At 34.6% G+C, this 16365-nt stretch overlaps 1 protein-coding gene across 1 annotated transcript in view; it reads right to left on the reverse strand.

The window, feature by feature from the left end:
* The window catches only part of LOC125679462 (uncharacterized), a 54081-nt gene extending 38254 nt beyond the window's left edge, over window positions 1-15827 (reverse strand). The window contains exon 1 of the mRNA XM_048918690.2: window positions 15383-15827. Coding sequence (XP_048774647.2) covers window positions 15383-15648 — 266 coding nt within the window. The 5' untranslated portion in view covers window positions 15649-15827. The remainder of the gene's footprint in view (window positions 1-15382) is intronic.
* Between the last annotated feature and the right edge of the window lie 538 nt (window positions 15828-16365).

Here is a 16365-nt window from a genome sequence, read left to right on the forward strand (position 1 = left end):
AAAATACGTATAACATAGGCGTGTGTTTCTAACGGAAACTTACTATTCTAGGTTGAAATAATAATGTGTTTTTAAAGAGCAGTTGCTTTTTAAATCTTGAAAGATGTAAATATTTCATTATTAAGTCTCATTACTTGAGATCTAATGATATACATATAAATAGTTCTAATCACAGGGTCTAAGCCCGTTTGGGTCCGAACTCTGCGATACTATAAATATAGAAAGGGGTCTAACTCTGACTCAGATAAAAAAAAAACCCCACACTACCCACTCGCTTCAAATGCCTACAAAATCAGACACTAGGTAAGATATGCGTAATTTGCCGGTCTGCTTGCATAGATTAATGTTTTAACTACTTGCATGCCACATTGCAAGCCACGGGTTTTTAAAAATAACAGAGATGAAAGGTAAAAATAACGAACAGTGATCAATCTCATATTCGTCATCGTTCTCCCGATTTCACATGTTTATTTTTACCAAGACATACATGTATACTGCTCCAGATCTCGCCTATGACAGCAGCGAAATTCAGACTAATGTGGAAGATTTCGGACCTATCAATTAAAATTTCACATCAGAGGTACACTACTTACTTCCTCATATTTTAATAATGTTCTTCGTTTAGACGTTACACGACTCATTTTTTCTTCAGTAGCATCAACTGTTGACAAGATCTGCAATTTTAACCCTTTCTCTACCGTACCGGGCAAAAGGAGTGTCTCTAAATCTTTTTTTTCGTGATCCGGATCGCTGCCGCGGAGTTTTCTGAAAGTGTGCACGGGCAACACACGTGTTTCCGTTTCAACGAAAACAACACAGCGAACGCTTGTATTTTACATCTTGAAAACGACCTGATGTCAGATGAAGAAGATGCCCTGGATCTCCTGTTGCAGGATGACCCAAACGATCATGCATTCAGTATAAACATGCAAGTTGATGTAGCCACATAGGCCGACTAGAAAAAAAAAAGTTTGCGGTTTTGTCATATTATGAAAAATTCACGTTGAATTAAATTTACCACTAAATTAGATTTGAATGAATCACTGTTTAGGAATACATAAATCCATAACAATACAATAATAATATTATTTGAAAGTTCAAGGCTGAAACGTATATATTAATTTATTTCTAATCACAAAGTCCGCATCTGTAAACATTGGATCGCACACGTGTCGTAGACATTAGGCTTGAATACACCTCATGCTTTATTAAAAATAAATAAAATCAACGTTTTTAATCAATCTAGACATACTGCAAACCAACTTTTATTCGCGGCTACTTTATTTCGCGATTCACATGTGGTAAACTGGTTTGCGGTGAGTGATTGTCACGATTGAGTCTTTTCAAGCCTATGAAAGACATTCAAGGACTGATTCGCGACGAGAAATATTCGCGACGATGAGGTTCTCACGACATTTTCTCGCACGCGAATAAAATTTGGTTTACAGTATTCTCCTCGATCATAAATTTTTAAAAATAATTGACGAATTTCTATTCATAAAAGGGCCGATAAAGTATATTTGCAACATATTTTGCGACAAAGATGTACTCCTGATACATTATTTCCCGTCATTTTATATACGACTTACATGCTTTGTATTTTATTATCATCTCAGGGCCAATTAAAGGAACTGTGTTTTACACAATTCCCTTTTCAAGTGATGGTTTGAGCAGCACATTTTCATGACTAAATAAAACAGCAAAGACAATGAAAAGTGATCAAGCTTACAGAGAACACAAAATTGGGATTAGTGCAAACACGGGCCCTGGACACACAAGAGGTGGAATCAGGTGCGTAGAAGGAGTAAGCATCTCCTGTTGACCAGTCACACCCACCGTGAATCCCATAACTTTATCGAGTGAACGTAGCAATCCGTAGTTAAAATTACATGTAGTATGAAATGTGAAGATAACGATCAGTGATCAATCTCATAATTCCTATAAGCAATACAAAATAGAGAGATGGACAAACACGGACCCCTGGATACACCAGAGGTGGGATCAGGTGCATAGGAGGAGTAAGCATAACCTGTCGACCGGTGACACCCGCCGTGAGCCCTATATCTTAATAAGGTAAACGGAGTTGTGTAAAGAACGGTCTAGCACGCCAGACAACATTTAACCTAACGACATGTTGTATTTGTAAATTAATATTATTATAATGACCATAACATTTGCGAAATGTTGACTTTAAAAGAGACTGTTACAAAGTTGAGTTGATAGTTTTCCGTTAACGTCTAGGATCAATAAAATATTCAAGTATAAAGCAGATGTGGAAGATTCTGTTGTGTCTTTTATTTTGTGCATCATTTAGAACTTCTCTCGAAATACAATTTATAGCCAACTGAATTGTTATAGATACATGTAAATAGATAGAAATTAAGGGTTCCTCTTAAAGGATAGTGTAATCTAGAATAGCAGATACCAATTTTCAGTATGCGGCACTGACACGTAACATGTACATATTTGTGTAATATTAATACAAACATCTTCTGACTCTACCAATGACATTTCTCTAGTACGAAAATGTGATGACAACGATCAATGACCAATTTCCTAAAATGGACACAAAATTCTGAATAGGACAAACGCGTACATTTGGCACCCTGGAAACACCAGAGGTGGGACCAGACGTCTAGGAGTAAACATCCCCTGTTGACTGGTCACATCCACCATGAGCCCTGTACTGTATCTTGATCAAGTAAACGGAGTAATCCGTAGTTAAAAAGAGTATGTAATGAACGGTTTAACAGAACAGTCACAACTTTTCAATGTAGACGTCATTGAAATCATTGGAATGAAATTGCAAAATGAATATCAATCCACCAGATAAACTCAATATATCTGCATCGTAATTTGTGTTGAATATGTACAATGTACATTCCCTTTAGACATCTATAGTTGTATTTTTCCCCAAAGTTCTAACAACTTCCCTACATTACATAATTATACCCAGCTCTGAAGATTATGACGATAGACGTGTCATTGGTTGAACGTAGAGCGAGTTTTTAAAGAAAATTACAGCTAGACCGACTGACGCTGATGGAAACTTTATCTCAGTAAAATTATCTCAAATGAGCTGAAATGCTTGACTAACTATTATATAAAGAATTCTCCCTGATTGTTATGTGAATTAACTAAATGAAACAATAAACTGTTATATAATAATGAGCTGCATAAAATGGATTGTTATTTTTTTCTTGAAATTTTAGTGGGGGTCCTTTCCTGCATACCCAATGGCAAATAATAGTACAATACATGTACATTCAGATCTGATATGTATTCGATTGATATTGAATATACAACCTGTAATTTACACTTATGAAATACATGCCTAAAAGATTAGACATGGAAACGGACAGAATTTCCACCGTTGTTGTATTTAATAAGCATTTACTCCCATCATGTAACATTTTAAGTAATCATAAAGCGTTATGATTATCCCATTCACCAAATGAAGTAATTTAAAGGCAAGGGCATTATTCTTTTCTACATTTCCAATATAATATGCAGAACTATAGGTACGTGTATTGTGGGCGTCTTAGTTCCATGTTCCTTAGACTTGTATGTACAATTACCACTTATGATATCGCCATATCTAACCAATGCACGATACATGTTACTCGATATTTAAAATGTTAGTGGCTGAGGCCAGTAATTTAGACAAAGGGGTACAGTATATAAGGAATATAAAATTCCCAGCTATTGGTGTTCTGAAAGACAATTTTAAATAATTCAGATTTGGATTCTAAAAATTTATCGTTTGTCATTTGAACTACATGACTTGTCTCAATTTCCTTTTCTTGCTTTGTTACAAAATTAACCCGAAACCAGAAGTGTCCAAATGCCTCCTACGGGTCTTTCAAAAAAGAATGGTTTCAAGGCACTGTGTTCAAAGTCCTTTAAAAAGAATAAAAAGTATGCATTTCAATTTCTTTTTAAAATATATTTCTTTAGTATATCTTTTTTATAAATGACATGTTGTTTGAAGATTTTATCCGTAGATTTAAAAAATATTAGTAAATAACGTTTTCAATTTTCATAGATATTTTTTATATAACAAATCAGAACGTCTATCTGAGTCGTTAAGGGATGTTTTTTTTTTAAAATTCATATTCATCAAAACATAGCGATTTTTTTTACTCTAGAGTACCTTATTTGCAAACAAAGTACTTATTTATTATTTCGGGATAAATCACAAAAAAATCATATAAAATGCTTGAGAGCTTGTATCACTCTTTCTAAGGTGAAATCATACTTCATAAGAGATGTTTTAACGAGCCATTAAATAAAAAAAAATCAGTGTAATGAGCTACCTTAAAGGATGTGCACCTGTAATTACCTCCAAGGTCACGTCAAAAGAGGGGCGAACTAATGTGATCCTGAATCTTCTTCCTATTCGGAAGTTTTATTCTAAACAAGAGCTGATATTTTTCAGAGATAAATAAGTGTGTCAGCTATCTGTTAAACCAACGGTTTAAAAACAGGACCTGTGATGAATATTCGTTGCGATGTACAGTGGGGATGGTTATACCGGAAGTGAAATTTCAAGCACCTGTTTATACTCGAAGTAAACGAACTTGTGTGCCTTGCTAAATAATTATGTTTTTGCTAGATGAATAATGAGGGACTATTGTTTCACTACTATGAATGGCAATTTTTCCAGACTTTCATGTAGAAAGATGCGTCATTCTTTTAATTTTAAGATACGTTGCAGCCTGGAGGAGAATTTGATAAACACGAACGCAAATATTGGCCTTGAGCGCTCTTGTTCGTTTAGCAGTTACACGTGAAATGTCTATTTACTTAACAAATGATCTCATGGCTGCGTCAGGTCTATGAATTGAAAAGAGGTAGCGGTTGCTCATACGCCAAATGAAAGGTGAAGATAACGAACAGTGATCAAACTCATAACTCCTATAAGGAATAAAAATAAAGAGTTGGACAAACACGGACCCCTGGACATACGAGAGGTGGGATCAGGTGTCTAGGAGGAGTAAGCACCCCCTGCTAGAAGTAGGACTCGTGGATTACATGTAGTCAGCTGATACCCTATAACTGATCTACCGTGTCACGACAAGCGTTGGAATAATGGAGAACCCACAGTGCTGTGGCATACACTGTACATATGACTAAATATGTGGAACTTTTCTTACACCTGGTAGCGTCTTACTATGAGTGAAAGTAAATGAAAATAAGAGAACAAAAACAAAACTCCTCATAATTATTACGCACCTCTAATCTTTTATGTATAAGAGCTTAATGTATACATTACATTTAAGAATGTAAGAACCATTTTAATTACATTTTCAATGGAAATTGAAAGTTCATACTGCAAGTACCTTTTGTAGAGTGTACTTATCCAGAAAGGAAATCCCGATTAACCAGTGCTATCCGCTCATTTGCCCCCTTCCCTATTTAGCCTTTAGAATGCACATGGAGCATTCCGCAAGAACCTAAAAACACTCTTGTTCAAACGTGAATATGCCCTGAGAATGTAAAATTCAGTGTAATATCAAGGATTCCATGTGCAAGCTCTTGCAAACTGAATTTTGATCCAGCATACGAATACCTGTATGCCAATTGTATCTTGTCAACTCAACGTCAACCACTTTGTCATTTTACTACCATGTTTCATTTAAACTCTTTCTATTGTTTTATCATTTCCTTTATAGCTCTTGCAGGTCTTTTATTAGTATATTATCAATGATAATTAGCACAAACATTGTACAGCGCATAGAAACTATATGTAATTTTGCGCTTTATAAATGAATATAATAAAAAATAATAATATTAATAATATTCATCCTGATGTTCCATTAGTTTGGTAGTAGTATTCATGAGCATGTAATGTAGTGCATGTAGTATTTCTTTAGAATGAACTGACGTAAAGAGGATGATCTTACTAAGTAAAAGGTATTATAAGTCCTTTGACGGCTCTTTTACCTACCTAGGTCTACCGTACAGTCTGAACCCCTCCCTGTTATACGTCCCATCAGAAATTCGTTCGTTCATATAAAGACGTTACCAGATTTTGGTGAAGCGCCATACATTTTGACATACATATATCCATAGAGCTTACGGACGTACAATGGGGGATTCTTTATCATATCGACACCTACCATGACAGGAATTCCGTTTTAAAGCTATCCGAAAATGACTCTTTGTCAGGAATTAGAATGGTCAATAAATGACAAGAGTATTTTATCATATATACAAAGGGATATGTTAAACAAATCCGACAAATAAAAAGCAATACATAAATATGATGACAATGCTGCCTAGGATAACATATATACAAAGAGATGTGTTAAACAAATTAACAAATCCGACAAATAAAAAACATCTGGAGTCCATGACCTAGTAAAAAGTGATTAGAGACTCGGGACTTTGTTTAATACATGTATGACTGAATAATTCAAACTATCGTAATCGCCTGCGAGAGATTGCCAAGCGATAATGATCGACTATCTTTGTTTACATCGTATATCTATCATAGTGTGAACGAAAGTGATTAAAGACGCGATTTTTCATTGTACGAACAAAAATAATAACCAATCAGATTAATTTAGACATTCTCTATTTATTTTTGGTTTCATGTTACAGGAAGCAAAGGTTATATTCTCCCGGAAAACACGGTAAGGTGAACATGATAGTGTTCATTTTTTTAGTATGTTTAACCTCAGTCAATCAGAAAGCTAAGAATTATTTAGTAATACAAAATAATACACTATACAAACTGTATGAGTACAGACAAAAATGTGACTGCTTCCAATAGGACGTCCATACCATAATTTACAAAATAAGAATAACAATATCTACAGTGGTACCGGTATTGCATGTACATATCATAGGATAAAAAATCAAATCAAAATTAGTTGTCATGATAATTCTTAACCTTTTACAATTAAAAATAATAATATATAGGTACATGTTTTTCCTAAAGTACTATTTTTTCAAAGAAAGGATTATATGAATCTGCTTCATTATTTTCTTACTTTTTAATCATTGAACAAGTTAAATCTGTTGAAAAAAAATGTTTCTTTTTATTGGAGATAATTCACTGTTCTTTAGTACAGTGATTCTACATTTATCAATAATTTCTTTTTGTATTCATGGGTTGGATATACAATATGGTAATTTACAAAGCATTTTTGTTTGTTGTAGTTATTTACTTCCGTGGAAAGAGATTCTATCAGTAATTCTTGTAGTTAGAATAGATAAGTATTCGCACTTCCTAACCATTTCGGAAAAAAAATAAAATAATAATAATAATAATGAAAATTATCAAACTTTTTGTGAAAATTGTGACCAAGCCTAGACTGTTGTATAACATTAATTAGAGACTTTAATAGCAAGCTGGTACAACAATGATATTTGTACCAAGCATTTTTAACATCTCATTGACATCTATTATGATTGTATCTGATTGTACATCTCACTGACATCTATTATGACTATATCTAATTTTATATTTCATTATTTATTAAGCTTCAGATTCTGAATGCTAGTTTAGTACACTGATTTGTTGAAGTTCACAGCACGCCGCGCTCCCACTTCCTAAGTAACAACGTGTAGATAACAAAAAATAATGATTAATAAAATTGCTTGAATAAAATAATTTAAAAGTATTGTGATTTTCACAATAAGTTGGATAATTTTCATTATTATTATTTTATTTTTTCCGAAATGCACCCGTGACAGTAGGCCTAGTTGTCAATGATACATAATCGTATTATAATTTAGGTCTATCTAACTTCTCCAAAATTAAATTTAATAATAATTGCACTGTTTATTTTAGAAAAGCAACAACGCTAATTACAGTTGTTTACAGAAATGGCATTACCAAAAAGTGTTTAGACAGTGATCCCATGTAAACATTATTTACTCGCAAATTTATGCAGATTTCATACTCGCTTTCCTCGCTACATTTGGGTCGCTATTTGTATGCACTGGTGGCTAAAAGATATAAGACTCGGGAAATTTGTCAACATCGAAATAAATGTTATCCATGGTAAACAAGAGGTACTGTGAGCAATGCTCACTAAGAATACCCCCCGCTTACCCCAATCTCCCAAAGGGTGTTGGTAATAGGTATAAACTGCCTCTTTTCTGAGTGTAAAAAACAAATGGCATGACAAACCGAACCATATTGCTACTTCGATGTCCAGTGCGCGTGACCTTTGACCTTTTGACCCCAAAATCGATAGGGAACATCTTCATCCCATGGGTAGTCCATATGTATGATATGGTGACTGTAGGTGGAAAGGATAACGCTTTAGAGCCCGGAAACCATATTGCTACTTCAATGTCCAGTGCGCTTGACCTTTGACCTCTTGACCCCAAAATCGATAGGGAACATCTTCATCCCATGGGTAGTCCATATATATGATATGGTGACGGTAGGTGGAAAGGATAATGCTTTAGAGCCCGGAAACCATTGCGTCTACAGACGGACGGACGGACAACCCGATTCCAGTATACCCAAGTTGCGGGAGGTATAATAAATTAGGCCCCTAAACCTGAGTTTTTAAAAATATCTAACACTACTTTTACAACAAGTTCATCGACGAAGGTCACATATGACCTCACTGTACCACGTGACTACCTATCTAATTAACTGGGCTTTTTGAAATCGGGGCTTAGATTTAAGTCCGTATTGTGGCTAATCATCGCAATACTTCAGCGAACGAACTATTACAATTAATTTCTATAATCATAAGGAAGACAACATGCATATAACTCTGTATACTTTAAAAACAGATGTGTCCTTTAAGCTACAACGTACAATAAGCGTGAGTTGGTCATTACTCGATATTGATATCATTCCTTCTTTTAATCCGATTTCGTTGGGTGATTAAGACAAAATGCATATAACTCTGTATACTTTAAAAACACGAGATGTGTCCTTTAAGCTACAAAGTACAATAAGCGTGAGTTGGTCATTACTCGATATTGATATCATTCCTTCTTTTAATCCGATTTCGTTGGGTGATTAAGAATCCGGATTGTCTTTTACATGTACATAATGTAGTTCATGACTGTACCATCCCCATTAATAAACACGTAATCTATAATTTAAAAAAAAAACCAAAAACTTATAAATGACTGGGTGTTCATAGATACCACAGTCTGTAAAGAAAGCATTAATTTAAGCAATTTATATGCATCGAAATACAGTCTCAGTGTATATGCAATGTAATTATATCAATCTCAAATAAAATTTCCAAACTCCTAATTGTCTTCCGCAGCAGAATTAAAGTGGTGGGTCCAATATACTAACATTAACCCATGTTGAGGTGGGGTTAATTAGATAAAAGTTGGGTCTGCTTGAATTTTTCTTAAAATATTGGAAAAATTGGGTTAAGGAAAGTCCGTGCTTTTACGTATCCGGTTTTAAATTTTAAACACCGACTAGAAAGTTCCAGTTATAACTTCTTTGTCTGATGTTTGTAGTTTACGAGAACTGTACGAGTCAAATTTAGCATTCAAATGTGAATCTTAGATATATTTACCATGATTTATTATAATGTCAAGTCCTCACTAGCTCCAATGGTACAAAGCAATGTAATATCTACATTGATATCTAAAAGGCTCATAGCTTGCAATCTAAGCCTGAACAAGTTAAAAATCATACATAGGCGTGACCCTCACAGTGGAATTCAAACTGTTTTTAGTGAGTTTCAGTTTGGTTAAAAAAAACCCAGAATTATAAATCCTCAGAACATTATCAGTAAAGTTGTTGAATATTTGAACTCTTCTTCACAAGTATTTTCAAGAATCAGAATTATTTGTACATGAGCTGTAGTTGCTAGAATCTAAACATATGTTACACTATATTTATTTTTTCTATAATTATGAGATAGCATGTAGGTATTTTTATGTACATGTATGATATGATTGATAGCCAAACAAAAAAAGAATAACACACACACACACCAAAAAAAGAAAAAAAATGTGAGGAAAAAGGAAGGGGTGGGGTCCCCCCCCCCCCTCCCCCACTCCTTGTGTTCTAATTGTCTGGTAGGACAAAATTTTCAGTATGTTTTACATATATATATATATTGTCATATTCTGTTAATCTTGATTTTAAGACTGTATTTGCTGTTACAATTTACTATTTTCAAAGTGTGCAAAGAATAATTGTAAAACTTAAATTTAAAAATGGGGGTTTACGTATTCAAGAGACCATTTTGCAAAATATCTCTGGTCAACTATGGTAAAATATGTTTTATTGTTAACCTTAGATATAATTCTAAATATTTTTAAAGAAAAACTGGGATGTAAACAATTTAGATTTTGAGAATTTTTCAAAATTGCGATATTCTGTGATTTTTTTCTGAAGGATGTGCGCAGATTAAACAGCAATTGTGTATGTTTTTAATTGAATATCTTTAAAAATTCTCTCAGTAAATGAATAGCTATTGGTCTTTATATATTATAGCTTAATATAATGTGCTTTGGTGCATATTTTTAATAAAACATGAGATCATGCATTCTTGTGTTAAAATTTGGCTTTTGCATTTGGGGGTATATGTGCTCTGTAGCACATAGTATAAAAATAAACCTGCAAAGGTATGTCTAATATGGGTTTTTTAGTTAGTTTATGAGTTGTTAAAGTTATTTAAATGAAAAAAAAATTTGATTGACAGAAATTTCTAATAGTATTTACCTACCTTAAAAAACCAAATTTTAAACTCAAAGCTAATGCAGTATGCTCTGTTGACAAGCACCTATCGATTCATAAATTTCTTATTCAATACGTTGTTTAAAGTTATTTACAATCTAGCAATTTTATGAAACGAGAGTAAAATGAATAATAAAAAGTTTAACACTCACATATCTAAACTGGTATCATAATGTCATTCAACATTTTTTATGTCAAGTCGGCAGTTCTTTTTCTACTAATCCTCTTAGCCTGGTTTATTTTTATAGTAAGTCTGTTTTGTTATCACGATCGCAGCGGTAAAACTTTGTTCCGATTCCACTGTTACACCATTCATGTAGATGGCTTAAAACCAAGATCACATAGATGAGAGGCTTGTTTAACACAACGCAGTATACTGTGGTAGAATTCAAAGCTTATCAACAACAGTACATGGATCGTTACATTTAACCAGCTACGGTGGCTCAGTGGTTAGGCAGAGCCCCACTCAAGGTTTATGCCTTCAAACCTAAGACGTATGATAGATAGTGATGCCCCTTCGCCAAACGTACGCCATTTAGAAATGAAAGTAACAGGTGTTTCAGATAAGACCTTAAAAATCGGAGTCCCTAGTCGCGGCAAGCATCATCACAACAAAGAACACTCACTGCTACGGTCATGAATTTGTGTCACTTCACCTACAGCTGACAACGTCCAGGGGCGGATCCAGGAATTGTGGTTACGGGGGGGGGGGGGGCACTTTATGAGGCAGGCCCCAGGGCGAAGCCCTGGTGGGAGCCAGGGGGTGAAGCCCCCGGAAGCTCCTGGATTTTACAGATTTTATAGGACTTGAAATATATCCTTATTTAAGTCATTTGTACTATTTTCTATCATTTTTAATAAGGTGAAATTAGTAAATGGACGTAAATTTTAAGGGTTTTTTTTTGGGGGGGGGGGGGGGGGGAGTTCTCCCAATAAAGTAATTCAAGAAATCAAAACATTTTGTCATTCATTTCTCTGGGAGTGGAAGAAATTATTGCTTCTTTTATCGTTTTGTACATTTTTCTAAACAAGATACCACGATTTATTTTAAATTTGATAATTAAATCCGCCACTGACGTCTCAGTATGAATGAAAAAGGGAATTTAAAAAAATTCTTTTATCTAACAGGAAGGTTATTAATCATACATGCAGATATACTTGGAATACGCATTGCAGTCAGAATATCGCGAAAAAGAAAGTAAAATTCTAAAACCATTCTATTCAAGAATTTTCTAAGATGAAATAGTACTCCTTTATTTTACTTTTTTAAATATGATATTAACACAGTGCCTGCGTTTCTGTTGATATTAAAACAATTTCCTTTTATTTTCAGTTGAATTTATCTAATTTTTAAGAACTGCGCACAAGATAACTTAGTAAAATAGGAACAGCAAGTTATTTGGGAAAAAAAATGAATATACATGCTTAGATGGATAACAAAGAAATTCATTTACTGAGATCCACGACTTTGCAGACTTAAGAAAACAATTGTACTGTTGTCTTGGTAACATGATTCACAGCACATTTTTTAAGATTTCAGGATAAAATTTCTGATGTATACATAGTGTAAAACTTCTTTTTAACAAAAAAAAACCCCAAAAAACAAAACCTGTGACGACTAATTTCCACGCACCTTCTCTAACCAAGGTTGACGTTTCATGGTGTTTCTCTTTATAAAGCGTCACCCTTGGCTATCGAAGATGATTTCCACGCTATGTCAATGTGATGCTTACAAAGAATGACCACTACGGATAGGTTTTCTTGTCATAACCATAGAACGATTTTCAAATTCATGGGATTATCATAAATTTTCAGTAACAGAGTAGCGTAAATTTGTATGATTTGTTAAGACCTTTATAGAAACTTTATTCATTGGGCGTGGTAGCCTAGTTAGATCGTTCGCTTCTCAACCGGGTACACTCTAAAAACAATGTTTAGGTTTGGAACACTTTTTAAACGTGTTTAGGTCTAAACGTGTTAAGGATTGTGCTTATATCCTAAACGCGAAGTGTAATAAACATGTTCTACCCTAAACATGTTCAGACTGAGAACATGTTTAGCTATGCAAAAATACAGTATCTAAACACAAAATAACATGCTAAACACTTGCTAAACACAATCCTAAACGTCTAAACACAATCCTAAACGTCTATACGTTTAGGTTTTGAACATGATAAGCTTACGCAGTAACATTGTTGACATTAGTTTTACAGTCTTCATGTAGAATATTCCTGTCTTCTGTAAATGAAATTCGAATTGCAGAAAAAATTGCATGTCAGAATTGCCATACTTCAAACTGCTATAGTGTACCAGGCCCCGATAGTGACCATAGTGTACATCATACGCCGTATTGCAAGTATACACTGTCGAGATCGATATCCAAAATTGATGGAACCATTAGAAGAACCGTCTATGGGCTTCAACCCTTTCCTGTTGGAAATGAGCAGAGTTTAGGAGTATCCAGAAAATTTTGATCTGGAATTCCATTTCAACTTGAACAGGTCTGGACACATACATATTGAATAAAAAAAATAGTGTAATTCATTGTCTCTGGTATTAGACGTGCCTTTAGTGTTAATTTAAACCAATGCATCACTCTTACTTTGCATTGGAACAAAATTCATTTAAATCTTGTAAAAGAGAACATCAGTTGCAATTGATGCCCCCCCCCCCTTTTTTTTAAATTCAACATGTGACAGTGCCTGTTATGCGAAAACTAACATATCAAAGACAAAAAAATTGTTGAAGTTGTACTTGCCGGATGATATTTAACCATGTATAGTTTACTTCTTATATGTGCATAAGTGATTTTTAATGGTTTTGTCTTTAACATGTATCGCGGAAATGTCAACCGTGTTGTTTCGGCAATTAGAATATAGAAATAGAGTTATCGGACTTGCAATGTAATTTGAGAAGAACCGCGCAAACCCGCATTGTTCGATTTGAAACATCATGGATCCCATAGACACAGTTTGTAATACAAGGGATATTCTTGCTAGATTTTGCAATGTTATTCTCCTATAATAGAAGAGAAAGCTACTATTTAAGACTCTTTAATGCTGTGGATTGAGTTTTAAATAGAAGGTTAGCAAATCATTTTGTAATTGAGACAAAGTCAAAACCTAAATACAAGGAGAACTAAACATGTTCAAAACCTAAACACAAAAGAGGTAAACGTGTTCAAAATCTAAACACAATAAGGGTAAACATGTTCAAAACCTAAACATAATAAGGGGTTAAACATGTTCAAAACCTAAACACAATTAGTTAGACATGTTCCAAACCTAAACACAAAGAGATTTAAACATGTTCAAAACCTAAACACATTGGGTTGAACATGTTCAAAACCTAAACGTAAAAAGTGTTAAACATGTTTAAAACCTAAACACAAAAAGTGTTAAACATGTTTAGATTTAGAACGCGTTCAAAACTGTACACAAGAAATGTGTTTAACTTTGTGTTTAGGATCTAAACACCATTTTTAGAGTGTATCCCGGATTCAATTGTTTGATCCAGGTGCCGTATCAAACTTGGAACGTTCAAAGGTATACGTGCCGTATGAATTGAATATTATAAAACTAAGGAATAAAAGTATTTACTTTTTTCAAAATGCAAATTATACAATTTGTAGAGCAGAGACATTCTTGCTCTATATAACAATACGTTTACGCTTTCGTACAGAGATGTGCGGTTGCAGAGAAGAAACGTTTTGATAATCTGTCAATTTGTAGCAGTTCCACCCTAAGGCCCTCGAAGGTGCAGGAGTACAAATTATTTAATTCACGTCCTTCGGATGAGACCGCAAAAACCGATGTCCCGTGTCACAGCAGTTGTGACACGATAAAGATCCCTCCCTGCTCAAAGACCATAATTGCCGAGCATAGGCCTAAATTTTGCAGTCCTTCACCGGCAGTGGTGATGTCTCCATATGAGTGAAATATTCTTGAGAGGGACGTTAAACAATATTCAATCAATCAATCAACCACGGGAGTCTAAGTGGGGGTGGGGGGGTGGGGGGGGGGGGTTACAAATGGAGTTAAAAGTTCCCACCATGACCCCTGGGATGTTGACAGGGTCAGAATAGTGGTTTACAGTTTTACAGAAAACATGTATATATTCATACGAAATTTCGATAATAGTGATTATGAAGCAGTTGTTTCGTTTCTTTGTTTACGCCCTTTCTTTAGATGTTAACAACTGTAAGTGAAGTACGTGTGCTACAAAGCTCTTGGGACCGTAACAATGGGGGTCCTTAATGTACCAACGCCTGTCGCAAAACGGAACCTCCTTTTTAAAGGTTATATCCAAAAGACCCGCGATTTTCACTTCCGAGTGACGAGATTTTGGCAAAACAGCAATCCCTGCATATTTATATGTCTTAGTTTGACTATGCACTAGCAGGACTCAAACTCGTGTCCTTCCAGTCACGAAGCGAACGCTCCAACCACTGAGCTGCCGTGACCGGTTACATGGAATTAATAACCTTCCCAAGATTGATCCACATGCACCTATCTAACCTGTACCCTTACATCTCAAACAACAACTATCACAATAAAATATACTTTAATTTGAAGAGTTACCAGTGTGATGGAGAGGAAAAAGTAATTGTCGCACATAATTATTTTCACAATGTTGACTTTTTGCCATTCTATGCATCTTTCATTACGTTTGCATTCACTTTTCTTTCATACTTACATTTGGCAAGGAATATCAGTAGAACCTGGTGTAATATCCATTGCAACGTCTTCATTTTTGTACGGCTTCAATAAACAAGAGTCATCGCCCCTTTGAATCTCATTTCTGGCACTGTTTCTACATTTAAGGTGAAGGATGAAATTTTTCACAACCCTTCCAATCAAACATTTCTCTTCATGGATACTAAAGTCCATCTGTATAGCTGCCATGAGAGGTCCAAAACGTAAAACAAATAAGAAAATACCGCAAGAACTACGGCTTAACATAATTTTAAAACGTGCGTTGTTTCTGTGATAGTAGGATCAATTGAAATGGAGCAGTGAAATACCGCTCTATTTATACACTAAAACTGAAAAATCGCTTGCTAGTAGCAGGAGTAATTATATCCCACCATGCAGATAAATCTACAGGTGGTGTGACTCTGTACCACGCGATGTCTCCTACTGGAAATATCGATACAGATCTAGGGGTTTTATATACACCAGAAACAAAAGACTATAGAATGGAAAACAAATCCCAAAATATCAGAAAAACCCCAAAGTGATTATTGAACCATTTGATAAACAACAGGTTGCAATTTAACCTTGAAATCGATCGTTTTAATATCTTCCCGCTCTGCTCCTTGGAATTATGTGTCTGAGTGGGAGGTTTTGCTAAGGAGAGAACAACGTCAAGCTATTTCCTAGATACTTTCTATGTCTATTTTCCTTGTTTCAAAATGCGTAGAATACATGTTATACATAGATAGTTAATAAAACAAAGTATACTGAATTTTGTTCCATACAAGCCACTTTCGTGTATTAATAGCCCAGAGTTCCAAAATCAATAACAGTAAAATTTCCCAAATGGCGAATCAAAGCGAAATTGGCGTATCATTTGTAAGGTTACGATGTCATTACTTTGGACAACGTCAACAAAATTAAATCTTAATTTATCTGTGCAAGAATTGATGCTGACCAGTGGTTGATTTAAATAATTTAAAC

Source organism: Ostrea edulis, chromosome 2, assembly GCF_947568905.1.
Source record: "Ostrea edulis chromosome 2, xbOstEdul1.1, whole genome shotgun sequence".
Classification (NCBI taxonomy): Eukaryota; Metazoa; Mollusca; class Bivalvia; order Ostreida; family Ostreidae; genus Ostrea; species Ostrea edulis.